The sequence below is a fragment of the Tasmannia lanceolata genome, unplaced genomic scaffold (genome assembly GCF_043159265.1).
Source record: "Tasmannia lanceolata isolate RefF3 unplaced genomic scaffold, GAP_Taslan_0.1 ptg000037l, whole genome shotgun sequence".
Classification (NCBI taxonomy): Eukaryota; Viridiplantae; Streptophyta; class Magnoliopsida; order Canellales; family Winteraceae; genus Tasmannia; species Tasmannia lanceolata.
Window position 1 is genome coordinate 16,813,106 of NW_027518714.1, and position 17,253 is coordinate 16,830,358.

A 17,253-nucleotide genomic window follows, 5' to 3' on the forward strand; every position below is an offset into this window, starting at 1 on the left:
TCATAATCTTAAACAAATAGGCTTTATTGGACTTAAAAACAAGGCCTAAACCGTTGATTTTCTTAATTAGTCCCTAATTTACAAATGTGATGTCCTTTCAGGATGGGACCTATAACAACATTTGTGTCGACTCACGAGTTGAGCGATGTATAGAATAGATGCACAACTTTTGGGTAGCCATAACATGCCCCACATTATTTAAAACCTCATAAATGCAAATTTTGTTGTAGCCAATAAATATTTTATAAATGTAATCGTATTTGTAGAGATGGTCCTAATTGAGATAATCTCTTCCTCTACTTCTTCTTCTTCTCCGCATTTATTTCAGCCAGCAAGAAAGCTTCAAACAGCGGTGGCCATAAATAGTGCACTAGGGATGAAGCTCTACAGTATAGAAATAGAATTTTTTCTGGTAAGAATATAGAGATAGAAATGAACAAAGCATCCTTAAGTAATTATTGTAGGGATTGAGCCTCTAGCTTTATGGTGTTTGGTTGCCAATTTAGCATCACAATCCCTGCAGGCTACCATACAACATTCATAAGTAACTATTGCAGGGATTGAGCCTCTAGCTCAATGGTAAAGGCTTTGCTTTACAACCTAGAGGTCGGAGGCTCAATCCCAGCTTACCTACGAAAATAATAGTAATTATTCCATGTCGGCGTGGCATCCATGTTCCCTCCTTATACCCTTGATGCCAAATTTCTCAAAAAAGGTGGAAATTGGGTTGGAAAATTTTGCCTTTTCTCTCTCTCTTCCCTTTCTTCTCTTCTCTTTTGTATATTAGGTTGGCAACCAAACACTAATTATCACTATTTTACAGGGTAAATTCTAGGTAAATCAAATGTTTGTCTCTTCCTTATTGACTTCTTATACCACTAATCTACAAGGTAACTACAAACAGAGCCGAAGTGTCATCTTACAAAATTCTCCAAACAAATTAGGAATTATTGAAAAATCTTGAATTTTTTATTCCCTGATTTAAACTTTAAAAAATCTCAACCAATTAAACGTCTAGAATATTTTGAATCAAATGAGAATTGCCCAATTAAACCAGAATTTTCTTAATTAAAAGGGAATTTGATGAGTATATCAGAAGAAGTTCTCTTTCCAAGAGCTACAGCGCCGATCACTGTACCCTTCTTCTAAAACCCACTGATAGAATTGTTAGGCCTAAAATCGGTAACAGATATGACAGTGACGTAAGAGCCGAGCTGGAGGACTCGAGGAGCCGAAGTGAAGGGAATGAGTCTTGTGGAACTGAGTTCCGCTGCGTTCTGCGTTCTGCACAGAAGCAAACGAGGTCAGAATGACCAACCGGAGTGTTACTCCGGACAGGCCCTTCGACACTCAAGTCAGTATGAGCAAGAGTGCAGAGCTAGTTTTAGAGTGGTGGGTGAAGAAGTTATTACCCTGTTTATGAGCTTTGGGAGCCCTTTTATAGAGGAAAAATGGGGTAGTTGGGGAGTTAATGCTCCAAGACAGGTGCCGACCAGCTATAGGTTCAAGCTCACCTACTCTGCTGTAATTACCAAACTACCCCTGCTGACGCGGGGTCTGCGCTGGCCCCCTCGAGACACGTGTCGACTGCTAATAGGCTGGTCTGTGGTGTCTGTGGCGGGCCCTCCCCGGGACACGTGTCGGCGGTTGATAGGCTGGTCTTTTTACACCCCATCAGTTGCCCCCCAGTTCTTCAAGTTATTATGATGACTTGGGGAAATGTGGTGAGTACATCTCTGATTGGGGGTGGTCCGGAAACTATCAGTCCGGTGGCTGGAGCAGTCCGGAGATCGGAGCAGTCCGGAAATTATCAGTCTGGAGATTAGAGCAGTCCGGAAACTACCAGTCCAGAGATCGGGGCAGCCCGTAAACTACCAGTCCGGAGATTGGAGCAGTCTGGAAATTGGAGCAGTCCGAAAATTGGGGCAGCCCGTAAACTACCAGTCCGGAGATTGGAGCAGTCCGGAAATTGGAGCAATCCGGAAATCATCAGTCCGGAAATTGGAGCAGTCCGGAGATTAGAGCAGTCCGGAAACTACCAGTCCGGAGATCGGGGCAGCCCGTAAACTACCAGTCCGGAGATTGGAGCAGTCCGAAAATTGGAGCAGTCCGAACATTGGGGCAGCCCGTAAACTACCAGTTCGGAGATTGGAGCAGTCCGGAAATTACCAGTCCGGAAGTTGGAGCAGTACGAAAACTACCAGTCCGGAGATTGGGGCAGCCCGTAAACTACCAATCCGGAGATCATCAGTCCGGAAATTGGAACAGTCCGGAAATTATCAGTCCGGAAATTGGAGCGGTCCAGAAATTACCAGTCCGGAAATTGGAGCAGTCCGGAAATTATCAGTCCGGAAATTGTCAGTCCGGCTTGGGCCGGACTGCTTTTTGTCGCGTAGCGAGACGCGTCATATCTAATCCGGCTTGGGCCGGACTACTTTTTGTCGCGTAGCAAGACGCATCATATCCAGTCCGGCTTGGGCCGGACTGCTTTTTGTCGTTTAGCGAGACGCGTCATATCCAGTCCGGCTTGGGCCGGACTGCTTTTTGTCGTTTAGCCAGACGCGTTATATCCAGTCCAGCTTGGGCCGGACTGCTTTTTATCGTTTAGCGAGACGCGTCATATCCAGTCCGGCTTGGGCCGGACTGCTTTTTGTCGCCGGACTCGAATCTGTTTTGAGAGTTATCCTCCACAGTGAAAGACACGTGGCATCGTCAAACGCCCTCGAAATGCGTGCCCTTCATTTAATGCACACCGCCTTAAGTAAACCTATAAGAAGGGGGTTTTCACCCTTCACTTTTTTTCACTTTTTACTTCTCCTCCTCCTTCTTTTCTCTGTCTTTAGCTCTGCTAGTTCGGCTAAGGCCAGTTCGGCTCGTATAGTTTGTGGTTGTGAACGGCGGTGGATTCGGGAGCCTTCAGTTCGGTACCGTGGGATTTCAGTCCTGACTGGTAATTTTCTTGAGCGCGTCTCATTCGTTTCTTTTCCTGCTTTCATGTCAAGTAGTAGCTCTAGTTCCGAGTCCAATTCGGGGGAGTCGTCTTCTAGTAGTCCAGGGTCTAGATCGTCGATAAGGACCCAGGATAGGCAGACTTGGTCACCCGCCCCGAAAATGGCAAGTCCAGAGGTCAGTGTGGATATCATAGGTAGCGATGAGGAAGTGGTGGAGGACGAAGTGATATTGGACTTGAACACCATTCCGCTTCTGACGGATAGTTGTGTCCCAGTGAAGGGGAGTGTTGGTAGTGACGCCGGCGAGGCGTCCACAACGTTTCTCCCTGGCCGGGCCGTTGAGGTCGTTGCGAGGGCCCGGATGGATGCCAATCCTAAATACAACATACAGGCACTCAACGAGGGAAATTACCTGGATGAGTCCGCGATGGCGGTGATTAGGGATAAATACTGCATTCCATCCAGGTTTGGGCTGAGGGAGGCGATGGAGGGAGATAGGGCTTGTAACGAAAGCTCTGATGTTTGCATATATGATGAGTCGTTGAGGGCCGGACTCAGGTTTCCTCTGCACCCGTTCTTCGCCTCGGTGCTTCAATACTACGGGCTGGCTCCAGCTCAGGTAGCGCCCAACTCATGGAGGCTGCTGAGAGGGTTCGTATACCTCGTTCAGGGCCAGCTTCGGAGGAACTTGTCAGTGCCGTTGTTCCGCGTGTGTGCGCAATTGAAGAGGCACAAGGGCGGGGGTTGGATTTACATTAGCCAGCGCCCGGAGGTGAAAATGATCACTGGCATTCCTTCCTCGATACACTTGTGGAGAAACATGTTCTTTTATGTCGAGGACAGGGAGTCCAGCGAGCCCTGGCCGGTTCCTTTGAAATGGGGCACCCCGGATACAGTCGCGATGAGTCGCAAGCCGTTTCTTGAGAGTGAGGATGCGAGGACGCTTGCTTTACTTCGGGAGGTGCTGGACCGTGAGGGACCTACTGATTGTTCGGACTTCCAAGGGGAAGAGGTTCTGGTTGGGTTGGGCCTTAGTACTGCGACCCGGGCACGTACGTGGCTAGTCTTGTTTAAGACTTATCTCTCCTCTTTTCCTTGCTTTTGACTTGTTTTGCTTGTGTGTGTCGATTTTCAGAGATGCAGCAACAGTCTTTGATAGACAAAATGAGGAAAGGGGTGTTCGGGAAGGCCCAACAGGGCCAGAAAAGAAAGAACGTAGAAATGGCGAGTCCGGCGCCATCCCAGGCCACGGCACCGCCTGCTAAAGCCAAGACAATAGTTAAGTTGGTGGGCGCCCATAGCCGTGGCATGGAGTCTTCCAAGTCGGGAGGGGTATCAGCTGGAGCCCGTCCTCCCGCGGTGAGGACCAGAGACAATGTTTTTCGGCCCAACTGGGCCGTCCAGAAGAACGACACCGGCCTGGGTGAGACCCGGGTGGCTAAGGAGCTCCTTAGTAAAGTCCTTCTTAGTAGTGACAAGCTCCAGGTTCTCAACGAACCTCCTGCCGTGGCTGAAGAGGCTATTTTTTCGTCAGCTTACCAGGTGAGATGGCTTTCAAGTGTTTATTTATTTTTGCTCTATTCCTCGCTTTTCTGTGCTAACACTGGCCGATTTGCCTGCAGATTTTGTTATACTATAATGACTTCAATCAGAAGAGTCAGAAATTTGCGGAGGCGATAACGAAGTCCGAGGAGGAGAATGGGAAGCTGATCCGAGAGGCAGAAGGGCTTCAGAGGACTATTGAAAAATCGGCTGAGGAAAACAAGCGGCTTAAAGAAGATTTTGCAGCTCAGCTGACTGCGCAGAAGGAGAAAGCGGTGGAAGCCCTCAACGTCCAGAGGGAGAGAGCCCGAGAGAGCCAAGAAGCGGCCGTTCAAAGAAAGGAGGACGAACTCGTCACCCTATCTAGTGAGGCATACAAAATTGGGTTCTTTGACTGCCTTGAGCAGGTTAAGGAATCAAATCCGGGCGTTGTCCTGACGGGAATGGTCCTCCCCGACCCACCGACGATTGGTGGTGATGAGCCGGCCACCACGGAAGCACCCGTGGTCCCGGAGATTGATTCAGCGCCGGAGGGTAGCAAGGAGGCGTCTTGATCCCCCCTTCTTCCTTCTATTTTGAGCGATTTTTTTTTGTAATGGCCCCTTGGAGGCCCAACTTTTTGTAACAGCCTTTTGAGGCATTAATCTTGTAATGGTCCTTCGAGGCCTTAACTCATGAATGGAAAGTAAACTTTTATTGTCTACCTCCTTTTCGCTTGTCTGTCTCTGTTTTATACCGTTTGGCCGTATACTGTGTTGATATTGCTCCAGACAGGCGCCCTGGCCTTAGGTTGATAATAGCAGACCGGGCTTCTAAGGAGCTTTGGTTTCACAATCCAGACTGGCTCCGGACCAGGAGTGGGCTCCCAGTCTTTACGGAGACGAGTCGCGGTGAACCAGGCGTCCAGTACCCTAGTTTTAGTGAACTGGGTTTCCAAGGAACTTTGGTTTTTTGCATCCGGGTTGGTTCCGGACCAAGAGTGGGCTCCCGGTCTTTGCGGAGACGAGCCGTGGCGAACCAAGCGTCAAGTACCCTAGTTTTAGTGAACTGGGTTTCCAATGAGCTTTGGTTTTTGCATCCGGGCTGGTTCCGGACCAGGAGTGGGCTCCCAGTCTTTGCGGAGACGAGTCGTGGCGAACCAAGCCTCAAGTACCCTAGTTTTAGTGAACTAAATTTCCAAAGAGCTTTGGTTTTTGCATCCGGGCTGGTTCCGGACCAGGAGTGGGCTCCCAGTCTTTGCGGAGACGAGCCGTGGTGAACCAAGCCTCAAGTACCCTAGTTTTAGTGAACTGGGTTTCCAAGGAGCTTTGGTTTTTGCATCCGGGCTGGTTCCGGACCAGGAGTGGGCTCCCAGTCTTTGCGGAGATGAGCCGTGGCGAACCAAGCCTCAAGTACCCTAGTTTTAGTGAACTGGGTTTCCAAGGAGCTTTGGTTTTTGCATCCGGGCTGGTTCCGGACCAGGAGTGGGCTCCCGATCTTTGCGGAGATGAGCCGTGAACCAAGCATCAAGTACCCTAGTTTTAGTGAACTGGGTTTCCAATTTGATGAGTACGAAGAGATTTGCAAAATGGCTTCTTTCATTCATATTCAGTATATATTTACAAAGTCCTTTTTGCGCCGGGTAGCTCGCTACTGGTGGTATTTGCGAAGGTTCTTTGAGTTCCAGGCATGGGGTAGTAGCTGTTCCCCGAGCGTTTCCAGTTTATAACTCCCCGGACGAACCACCTCTTTTACTCGGTAGGGACCCTCCCAGGTTGGGGAGAGTTTTCCAACCTTCTTGGGTTGGGAGATAGCAGCTTTCCTTAAGACCAGATCCCCTACTCGGAATTCTCTGGGGCGTACTCTGGAGTCATGATAGCGGGACACTTTCTGCTTGTAGGCGGCGACTCTTATTCGGGATTCTTCTCTGGCTTCCTCCAATAAGTCGAGATTTGCGCGGAGCCCGTCACCATTGAGCTGTTCATTGAAGTTGGTGACTCTGGGGAACGGGGTGCCTACATCGACCGGTATTACTGCCTCTGTTCCAAAGGACAAGTTGAATGGTGATTCACCCGTTGGTGCGCGCGGGGTGGTACGATACGCCCATAGGACGTGATAAAGCTCATCTGCCCATCGGCCCGCTTTCTCGTCCAGCCTTTTCTTTATCCCTTGCAGCAAGATTCGGTTCGTCACTTCCGTCTGTCCATTGGTCTGTGGGTGCGCCACTGAGGTGAACCTCTGCTCAATTTTCAAGTCGGAGCAAAACTTCCGAAAGTTCCGGCAGTCGAACTGTTTACCGTTATCTGTTATCAAGACACGAGGGATCCCGAAGCTGCAGACCACTGACTTCCAAAAGAAGTTTTGCACGTTCTGCTCGGTAATCTGGGCTAGAGGTTCATCCTCTACCCACTTGGTAAAATAATCGATGGCCACTATTACGAAGGTGCGCCTTCTGGAGGCCGGCGGGAAGGGGCCCAAGATGTCCATCCCCCAAATCGCGAAGGGTAGTAGGCTGATGATTGGAGCCATAGATACAGCGGGCTGATGAATGGTGGGGGAAAATTTCTGGCATCTCTCACACTTCTTGACCAGGGTCAGTGCGTCTTGTCTCAATGTCGGCCAGTACAGACCTCTCAGCAAAACTTTGATCGCCAGGGCCTTGCCCCCCAAATGTTCCCCACAAGTTCCTTCATGAGTCTCTTGCAGGGCGTACGCGGCATCGCTGGGCTGGAGACACTTCAAGTATGGGAGGGTGTAGGAGCTTTTATACAGGTTCTCACCGTCGAGTGAAAACCGGGCTGCTCTTTGCGTCACTTTGCGGGCTTCTTTCTTGGCCTCGGGCAGTTTCCCACTATGCAGGTAGTCGATGATCTCGTCCATCCAGCAGGACTCGTGCTCCACCTGCATGACTTCAACGGCCTTTCTTTCGATACTGGATTTCTGTAGAAACTCCATACATATGTTTCCGAGAGTCGTATACCCGGATGCGGCTAGCTTAGACAGCACGTCTACTTTCGTGTTTTCAGTTCTGGGGATTCTGACGAACTCAAAACTTTTGAACTTGGTGGATAACTGCCGGACGTGGGAGAGGTATTTGATCATACGCTCGTCACGGGCTTCGTATATTCCTTGAATCTGGTTTGCAACCAACTGGGAATCACAGTAGGCTTTCAATCTTTGGGCGCCAGTTTGGACTGCAAGATTCATTCCGGCGAGAAGGGCTTCATATTCAGCCTCATTGTTAGATGTGCGGAATCCGAACCTCAAGGCGTAGTCTAGAGTGAAGCTGTCCGGCCCGGTTAGAATCAGACCGGCTCCGCAGCCAACTTTGTTCGAAGATCCGTCCACGTGCACTTCCCAGAGTGGTTTGGCGGTTGAAGGACCCTGCTCCGCTGGTGGTACGGGGATGATTTCTGTTCCAGCCTGTAGACACCCCATTTTGACCGGACCCAAGTTCGCCGTGTTTGTGCGAAGCCCCATCCAATCACCAAGTTAGGATCCCACCAGGATCCTTGCGAAGTTTCGTCGAGGTCTGAGCGCTTGCACCTAGCAAGCACACCGAGTAAGAATGGAAATGTGTTTGAAAAGGGGGATGAATTATCTGCACTAGGGGGTGTCTTTACCAGGCCATTGAATATAAGGCGTGCAAGGGGGGTGAATTAGCCCGTTTTCATCGCAGCATATTCGTGCGCTTAGCAGATTTTGTGCACTCATCAGTATTGTAGTGCCAATATCAACGGTTCCATTTTCAGATAAAAGATCGAAAAATTAGAAGAGAAGAAAATTTTCATTTGTTTTCCTTCACAGAGAAATTCGAGATAGAGAGGAAGAAGGAGTTATGGCACAAATAAGAGAGGTTGGATCAACAAAGGGTTTGTCATCAGAGATGGCTCCTATCTCAGGTGGAGGGGGAGCGGTATGTCTGGGTAAGGGATTTCGAGTGACGTTAGGTTCAGGTAGAACAAGGTCACCCACTGCTAGCAATTTTTCGATTCTGTATCTCAGGGCTATACAACGATCAGTATGGTGCCCAGGACCTTGGTGGTACTGACAGAACTGGTCTTCTCTGAAACCTCTGGGAAGAGGGTCTGGGGGAGGTCTTGGTGGCAAGAGTTCAATTACGCCATCTCTGACAAGATTTCTCATGATGGATGATGGGGTGTAAGGCAACGGAGTGAACTCTTTCTTTGGCCTTTGAATGGGTTTTTCTCCTCCCATTACTATATTTCTTGGAGGCGGGCGAGAAGTCCCCAGTTGATTCACTTCTTTGGGAGCAGTGATAGGTCTTTTACCCTCCTTCAGATTCACGTAATGCTTCAGAACTACACCCTGTGCTAAAGCATCTTCTGTCATGTTCCCGGTGTGGATGAAATGCTTAAAATCCGGATAGTACTGAGTAGCCATATACTGCGCATAAGGGCTGGAGAGATTTTTGACAATAATGCTGAGCTGGTCTTCTTCAAATGGGCGGTTAGTCATCTGAGCTGCCTTTCTCCTCCACTTCTTAACAAAGGTACTGAACGGCTCATGGATCTGCTGCTTGAGCATTTTCAGATCTCGACGAGTGACCTCAACCCCGTCATCATAAGAGAATTGTTCAATAAACTTTTCAACAATGTCCTCCCAAGTCTTGGTATAAGCTGAATCCAAAGTCAGAAACCACTTACACGCCACGCCAGATAGAGACATTTGGAACAATTTAGCCATCTGCTGAGAATTCAGACCGTACTGCTCAAGCGCATTGATGTACATCTTCAGATGACTTCTAGGACTCCCAGATCCGTCATACTTGGCAAAGTCAGGGATTTTGAATTTGGGAGGGAGAGTGACGCCAGGGAAGATTGAGAATTCAGACATGTCTATTTTCCTTGGATTGTGATTTTTCAAATTCAGAAGCTCGAGAGCCAACTGGTCTACTTTCTCAGATAACTCCTTCTCTTTTCCGGCTCTAGCAGGAGATGGCGGAAGATTTTCCTCAGGGTACTGCTCATCATCGTAATCAAAGGCAGGAACTTGCATGGATCTGACTGGGATATGGACTCCAGTTGAAGGATTCTGGACTACAGGGTCCTTCGAGGTTGAAGACTTCTCATTTGCTTGACCCTCCAGACGTGTCACCTTTTCAGTAAGGGTTGACATATGTCTGGTAAGGTTCATCATCATTTCTCTCATTTCAATCATGAAACTGCTCTCAGTAGACTCAGCCATTAGGTCAGGATTAGAAGATACTGGTGAAGCAGAATAACGACTTAGTCTCGATGTTTGACGAGACCAAACCGGCTTAGAATCGGTAACCTTTCGGGGAGCGATGTTTGAACGATCGGGCAAGACTCCTGCTATGGACAGCACAAACACTAGGTTTTAATAAGAGGTAATAATATGACAATATTTCATGCAAATTGAAACAAAAGCTTATACAGATGCATCCTTTCCCTGGGTAAAACCACCAGCATAGCAATCGTGAGAAGGGTCACGACGGCCTATCACACCTAAAAGAATTGCCATTACACTCAAGGTGTGTCGGATAAAAAGAAAAATCTGACAGCATAACGGTCTTACAAAAGGGTCATGGCATGGTCAACTCATGGTTTATCAATACTCCAAAGGATAGTGATTACCCTCAAAGTTTTTAGCTAAAATCCGGCAGCATAACGTCAGTACATGGAGACAGGGTAACGTAAGCACATGATTTGTTAACAAACCTGAAAGGATGATGACCACACTCAAGGTATTCAGAGAAAATTCGGCAGCATGACGGCCATACTAGGAGATGCGGTATGGTAAGCACATGGTTTGTCAACAAACCTAAAAATAATAAAAAAATAAAAAATAATGATGACTCCAAGGTTTTTTACGAAAATCCGGCAGCATAACGACTGTACTAGGAGGGTCTCAGCAACTAAACATGAAGAGTACGCCGTCATGGTCAATATAAAGCAGGGCTCTCAACAAGAACACACACTCTGGTAGCGATAATGGCAAGATAGACTCACAATCGACATGTGGAATGGGATTTGATGAGGATCAAACAAAGGATCAGGCTCATAGAAGATAGATCAGGCTAGAAAGATGATGAAATGAAACCAATGATCTGATCATAATCTGAAAGACGGATAGATAGGGATAGCAGATTAGGTTAGGAAGAAAAACCTAATGTAAAAAAAAATATACCCTAATCTAAAAATCAATACACACATATATATACATCCTAACCAGGGGCACCAGCCTAGTCTGCTCTAACAGAGTCAAGGAGGTCTCGACTGATGACAGACTGATGAGTGTACTAGGACCGTGTTGTAGCCACGCAAGGTGAGCTACCCTAGTCTACAAATGGGACAAGGTTCCTAACTCTAGGCTTCACATGTGTAAGCAACACATGTTCGTCCTCGTATGAATGCAATATATATAAACACGGGTACTTCCTGGTTGGGTTTCACTAAGTCAGTAAGTATATACATAATATATAGAACAAAGTAGAGCTCCGGACTCAATCTATCGGGCACTATGCATATGAATCATACTTAATATGTATAACAAAAGTACGCCCAATGTTATACACAGTATGCTTCATTGCTCATCGGCTGCTGTAGACAAAAGTACGCCCAATGTCTACGGCTGCAGCACCGGCGCATAGCTTGGAAATAGATTCAACAATACCATCAGGGTGTAATAACATCCCAGTCGGGCACGCATTGAATCTATCCCGTGGAGCCAATAATGAAAAACAATGAGAGACAATGAAAGAAATAAAAAATATGACAATGCATACTATGCAGTGTGTGAATCCCTTGTTTTAATTACGCACCTGTCTGGTGCCCCTGGATTCTAACGATAGAATTCCCATTTAAAATGAATTTAGCTCAAATTTCACCAAAGTTAATAAAAATGGCATTTTAACAGAGTTAGGCAATGTTTCAAGAACTCCCCAGCAGAGTCGCCAGCCTGTGGACCCCGATCCCGAGAGGACAGTGAGCGAGGGACGCGTGATCCCCCTCTCAATCCTCTGAGACCTCCACCATGTGAAGGAGAGCTCCACCAAGGAACTCTCGAAATGGTGCCACTCACAGCATGGGTGGCGATACAAATGAGATACCTCTCGATTCAAGGACTAGCCCGGAACCAAGATGTACCTATAACAAAGAAGAGTCGCCATCCAGGGAAGTAGGCCCTGGATCCCATGAAATACTCTGTTGTAACGGATAACCAGAGATACAAAAGTCCGTGCCTGATGACGAATGGGGAAGGTATTAAGCGCCCCCAATTCGCCCAAGTGCAAGCACCTGGTCTCTTATGTCATTTTTAATTAATTTTGAAGAATTTTGGGCTAAAATCATGTGAAAAGGGAACGAGTATCCCCGAAGAAACGTCTATCTAAGCATGCATGACCCGGGGATGGGCAAAAGAAAATAAACATCCAAATCCTAACTCACCGCATCTAATCCTAACCCATCACATCTAGGAAAGCAATAACATCCGCACGCACAACTACAGCTAAGCAGATAATCAAGATAAGGTGAATAAATGCTACAACTAAGCAGGTGAGAGGACAGATAAGCACAGCAGTAAACTACCAAAGCAATAGAATAAACACACTAGCATGCGAGCCTATGTAAGAGATAATGCTAAGAAAATAATAATCAATCTCGTGCTAGAAAAGTAAGCAAGCTAAAGTAACACATAAGGAGTCGAAGATAAACACACAATGAACTAAAAGATACAGGGAAAGAAATGAATCGGAAAATCAACGGTACATGAGGACCGAGAATGCCAGGGAAAAGAAAATAGAACACACGATAGGCTCAGAGGGCGATTCAAAAGGAATCAAGCCCAGCGATCCTAATCTGCTGAAGATCGGACAAGTCTCGCGATCGTCATGACCTATCGTTGGGCTCAGCGAGGACAATCCCTGTAAAGGGGCCACGCTACGTCATTGCCCGTCCCAAAACCCGATAAAACGTCGGAAAGCCGATAAAACCAGCAAACCATGATCAAAATCGGAAATGAAATGAAAAGAAGGCTCCGAGTGACCTGGCAATCACCATCCTTGCCCATTTTGGTTTTTGTATTTTTGAGAAAGCTTGAAAGATATTTTTGGATGCTGAAATGATTTTTTTCAAGGATTTAAATGATTTTATTGAAAAGTTTGAATGAACTTGGGATGACGATCCCAAGCTGCCTACGTACCCTGTGAAAAGGGATCAAGCCAACGTAGTTCGAAACAGCTTTTCGAAATACGCTTCGAGTGTTTTTTGATGTTTTTGGATTTTTATGTATTTTTATCCCTTTTGATTGAAAGGGGGTTTTGGCTCAAGAGGTTGCCGTCCGTCATAGCCTGAATTTGAGAGGAGATTCCCAAAATCGATGGAATCCCGAGATGCAAAGAGTATTCCCAGGAACGTGAAGAGAATAGTCCCGAAAGAAGGTAAGAAAGAAAACCCCTCGAACCCTGTGAAGACTCTAAGACGGAGAAAATGATAGGAAGGGCAAGGGGTTGGCTCAAGAAATATCCCGTCATCGCCGGGAGAATGATCCGTATTCCCAGATTTTCAAAGTAGGAGGCAACACAGAGCAGTACCATCATCATTACATGATTATGAGAGTGTCACTAGTCAAAGTTGAATTCTCCCAATAATCCAAGGATTATAAGAAATGGGGTTCAGAGAAAACATCGGATCAGAAACCTGTAATCTACAAAATGCTACTGGGTACCAAAATCCGAAGCTCATTTCATCCTTAAAATTAACGATACTTAATCAATGAAAAGGAATGAAAATTCAAGATTGGTAAATCAAGGTTTGCGGAAAAACCAAACTCTGTTAAAAATGACAATCGAGCACAACTGGTAATTCTAAGCCTAGCACATCAATAGGATAGAAACATTCAAAGGATCTAAGAACTATGGAAGTGCCAGACTACATGAATGAAGAGAAGGAACTAGAAATTACCCGCTGAAGTAAAAATTCAAGGCTTCAGATCTTTTCTCTTTTTTTTTCTTCCTTGTTCTTTTTCTTGGCAGTTTGGATTTGCTTTGACCGCAGATTGGCGTCGATAATGGTGCGGATCTTGTGGAGGTGTCCGGACGAGATGAAGGCCAGAGGCCTAGATGGAAGTTAGGTATGGAGGAGGAAATGAGGGCAGTAGTATGGGTGACATAAAAAAGAAAGGGGAAATGAAAGAAGAAGATGGTGGTGGGATGGACCTCAAGCTTCTTCTCTCGCTCTCGCTCTCTCCCTTACTCTGTTTTTCTTATTTTTTTCACCGAAAATGAGTCTCGTTGAGGATAGATTGGGGTATGGGTTAATAGCAAAATCAGATGGGTTTGGTTGATGGTAGAAACGGTGAGGGTTTAAGAGGATTTTCGAAGTGGGTTTGGGGTGGCGATGGATTTCGGTTGTTGGAGGTGGCTGTTGGTGGAAGAAGAAATGCAGAGGTGAGGGTGAAATGGGTTTAATGATGGTGGAGAGAATGGGGATTTGGAGAAGAGGGTTTGGGTTTGGGTTTAATGGCCGACGGTAATGGAGTGGGGATTTGGAGAAGAGGGTTTGGGTTTTGGGTTTAATAGCCGGCGGTAATGGAGGAGGTGGAGGCGGCTTGGGTTTTCGAAGTGGTGGTGGCTAGAGGTGGTTGGGCGAAGGTGGTGGTGGCCGGTTGGCGCAGAGATGGTTTCAAGGGAGGCGGCTAGCTAATGTGGGTTTCAAGGGGGAAAAGAGAAGGGGATGTTCGGAGATAAGGTGGGGTCGAGCGGCGATGGTGGTTCGGCCGGTCTCCTCCTTCCTCTCTCTCTCTCTCTCTCTCTCTCTCTCTCTCTCTCTCTGTCTGTTACTCTCCCCTGTTTTTTTATTTATTTAATGGTGGTGTCTACAGATGGGGAAGATGGTGAAGGTACGGTCGGTGGCCGGCGGGAAGGTGCTTGAAGGTGGTCGGAGAAGAGGAGATGGGAAAAATGAAATGGGTTTGGTGATGGAATATGGGGTTTGTTGCAGAGAATGGGTTTGCGGTTTGGGTTTTGATGGGAAAAGGGGGTTTCGTTGGAAATTGCAGAGATGGGGTGGAGGTGGCCTCACCGGAGAAGATGGTGATGGCGAGGTTGCAGAGGTGATGGCGGCTGTTGATGTGGGTTTGAGAGATGGGTTTAATGGTGGTTGGGTGAAGGCCGGCCGGAGATGGTGGTTGGTTTGCAGGTTTTTATGGTGTGGTGGTGGTGGTGGATGAAGGAGATGGGGATGCCGGTGGAGAGGTGGCTGGTTGAGGGGTTTGGTAGTGGTGGCCGCCGGGGAGTCGCCTTGCCGGAGGTGGGGAAAATGGGTTTGCCGGGTTCGGCTGGAGCAGACGAAGATGGCGGCTTTTGTTTTTTCTTTTCTTTTCCTCCTCTCCCTCTCTCTCTCTCTCTACTGGTTTTATATTCTTTTTTGTTTTTTTTATTCAATCCCTACCCTCCATTTGGTATCCTATTCTTCTTGATTACCCCTAGCCCTTGATCCTTGTCTTTGCCCTAAGGTAATTTTAGAAACCCTAAAAATCTACAAGCCTATAATCTAATCCAAGCCCTACACTTCATTTTTTAGATCCTAAAGCCCATGTTTATTGCTTGCAAAGGAAGCAACACTCATTTTATTAAAATACCCCTAGGACAACGTGATTTTACACCCTCCTACCCTTAGACTCTACTTGCCTTTTCCTCCTATCAATGGGCACCCTCCTACTTGGTTGTTTCGCTCCCCTCTTCTAACAAGGGAAAATATATACACCTCCCCTTTTCCTCGGACAGCCCTCTTTAGCATATTTTCTAGCTATAGGGGTGGTTTGAGCAACAAAAGGGGAAGAGTGAATTACTTCTTTTTCTGGTATCTTTTCTTAGGGAAATGATATTGACACATTCGTATTTTGATAACGACACCAACTCGCCCGTCTTTTCTTATTTAAACTCATGAAAATGTAATGATCATTTAATCATGATTTAAACACTAAAAGACAAGGTAAGTTAGTGAAAATATCAAAGCGAGATTGTGTCAGCATCATCTGCACTTGGGAGGTTCGTGTAGAGGGGTGCCAATACCAGAACTCAGGGTATTTTGCAATTTTTGTAAATTCCGAAAAAATAAAAGGGAAGGTCGGGGCGGTGGAACGGATGATATCAATGGGGTTTATGGATATTGGGGCTTTCAGAGTATTTCGGAAATGGACTGCAAATGTGCACTCCTGGGTCTCTCAGGTTCTTTCGCACTCATTGCTCGGTTTCGAGAATTTCAAAATTGATTCCGGACATGTTGGAACTGGTTTCGGGAACTTGAAGCTTGATTCTGGGGACCTTGAATTCGGCTTCAGGACTCGAAATTCGGGATTTATTCAATTTTTGGGGAAATTTGGGTCAGGTCAAAATGGGGTGTCTACACCAGCAGAGAAATCTCAGATCTGAGATCTCAGATCTAAGAAGAGAGGGAGAAAGAGAGAGAGAGAGAGCAAGAGAGAGAGAGAGGGGTTTTTCAATTTTCGTAACAGAGAGAGAGAGAGAGGGAGAGAGAAGGAAGTTTCCAGATATATTCCTCTGATCATCCTCTCTGGTTGAATTGCCGGAGCTCCGGTCGCTTCACTGCGAATATGTCTGTGTTCCCTTCTTATTTCCTTAGATCTTCTTTTCTTTCATTTTTTTTATATAATAATCAGTTTAGATTCTTCTCTTGTTCTTTAGATCTGCACCTAATCTCATTAGAATCCGATGATTCCTCAATAACTTGAAATTAGCTTTATAAGCGTTAGATCTGTTAATATTCGATTCAAATCCTCACAGATCTAAAATTTAATATTGTTCTTGGGTGAAATTTTTGATCATCTCCATTATTTCCTCATTTTCGATATATTCTCTGAGCAGATCTCCGATCAATTTTTCCGGCCGACATCTCTGCAATCTTATTTTTTTGATTTTTTTTCATCGTTTCTCTCCTTTATTGCCTTAAATCCTTCTTTTCCCCAAAAATGGAACCCTAAAATCTAAGCTAGGACTTCAGATCTGTTGGGTTTTAGCTTAAAAAAATTGCAGAAGAGGGTTGGATTATTCCAAAGATCACAAGTGAATCTCGGAATAATCTCTTCGAGGAAGAAGAAGAAAGTTGTTGATTCCTTTCAATCAATCTCTTTATTCCGAACAGGAAAAATAATTTCTCTATCTTGAATTCTCTTTGGACAAAGCTTCAGGTAATATTTTCTAACATTTTTCCGCTTTGTATAATTGTTTTACTTTGCATGGATTGTCCTCTTGATTGAATGGCGTGTGGCCTATGGGTTTGTTTCTGATTCGAATTCTAGCTTCACTCTGATTTTATTTTTTTTACAAATCCATTGGGTAACGATTTGATCTCATATATTGATTTTGATGTTCATGTCCTGTGCCTGCAAATGGATTTCAATTGGGTTTGTTTATATAATCTGTGGATGGGGGTAATCTAGTGATTAATACTTGATTTTGCCATTATACATACCAAGTGGTTTAGTACAGGTGGTTCTTACCATGAGAGCCTTTGGTTATTGTTGACATGTCAAACCAGAGCTTTAACAGTGTTCGGTCGTTTTATTTGATCTTTTAGCTATACAGTAGCTTATCAATGCCCACTCTCTTTGTTTTGACACCGAATGTAATTTGCTATTCATTTGGATACATAGGAATTCATTTTTTCCAATGATTGAGTTGTTAAAAGGTAGATCATATTTTCCTTTTATTTGTTGTTGAGGATATTCATTCTTTGTTAATTCTCTTAAGAATAATTTCAATACAACTGTGTTTGGT

The 17,253-nt window shown here is 45.9% G+C and overlaps 1 protein-coding gene across 1 annotated transcript; it reads right to left on the reverse strand.

Moving 5' to 3' along the window:
• Window positions 1-6,122: 6,122 nt before the first annotated feature.
• LOC143861275 (uncharacterized) lies at window positions 6,123-7,910 on the reverse strand. The gene is made up of 2 exons (XM_077372217.1): window positions 7,125-7,910; window positions 6,123-7,013 (listed from the first exon to the last, which is right to left on the reverse strand). The coding sequence occupies exons 1-2, from the start codon at window positions 7,908-7,910 to the stop codon at window positions 6,123-6,125; spliced, it is 1,677 nt and encodes a 558-aa protein (XP_077228332.1).
• Window positions 7,911-17,253: the final 9,343 nt, after the last annotated feature.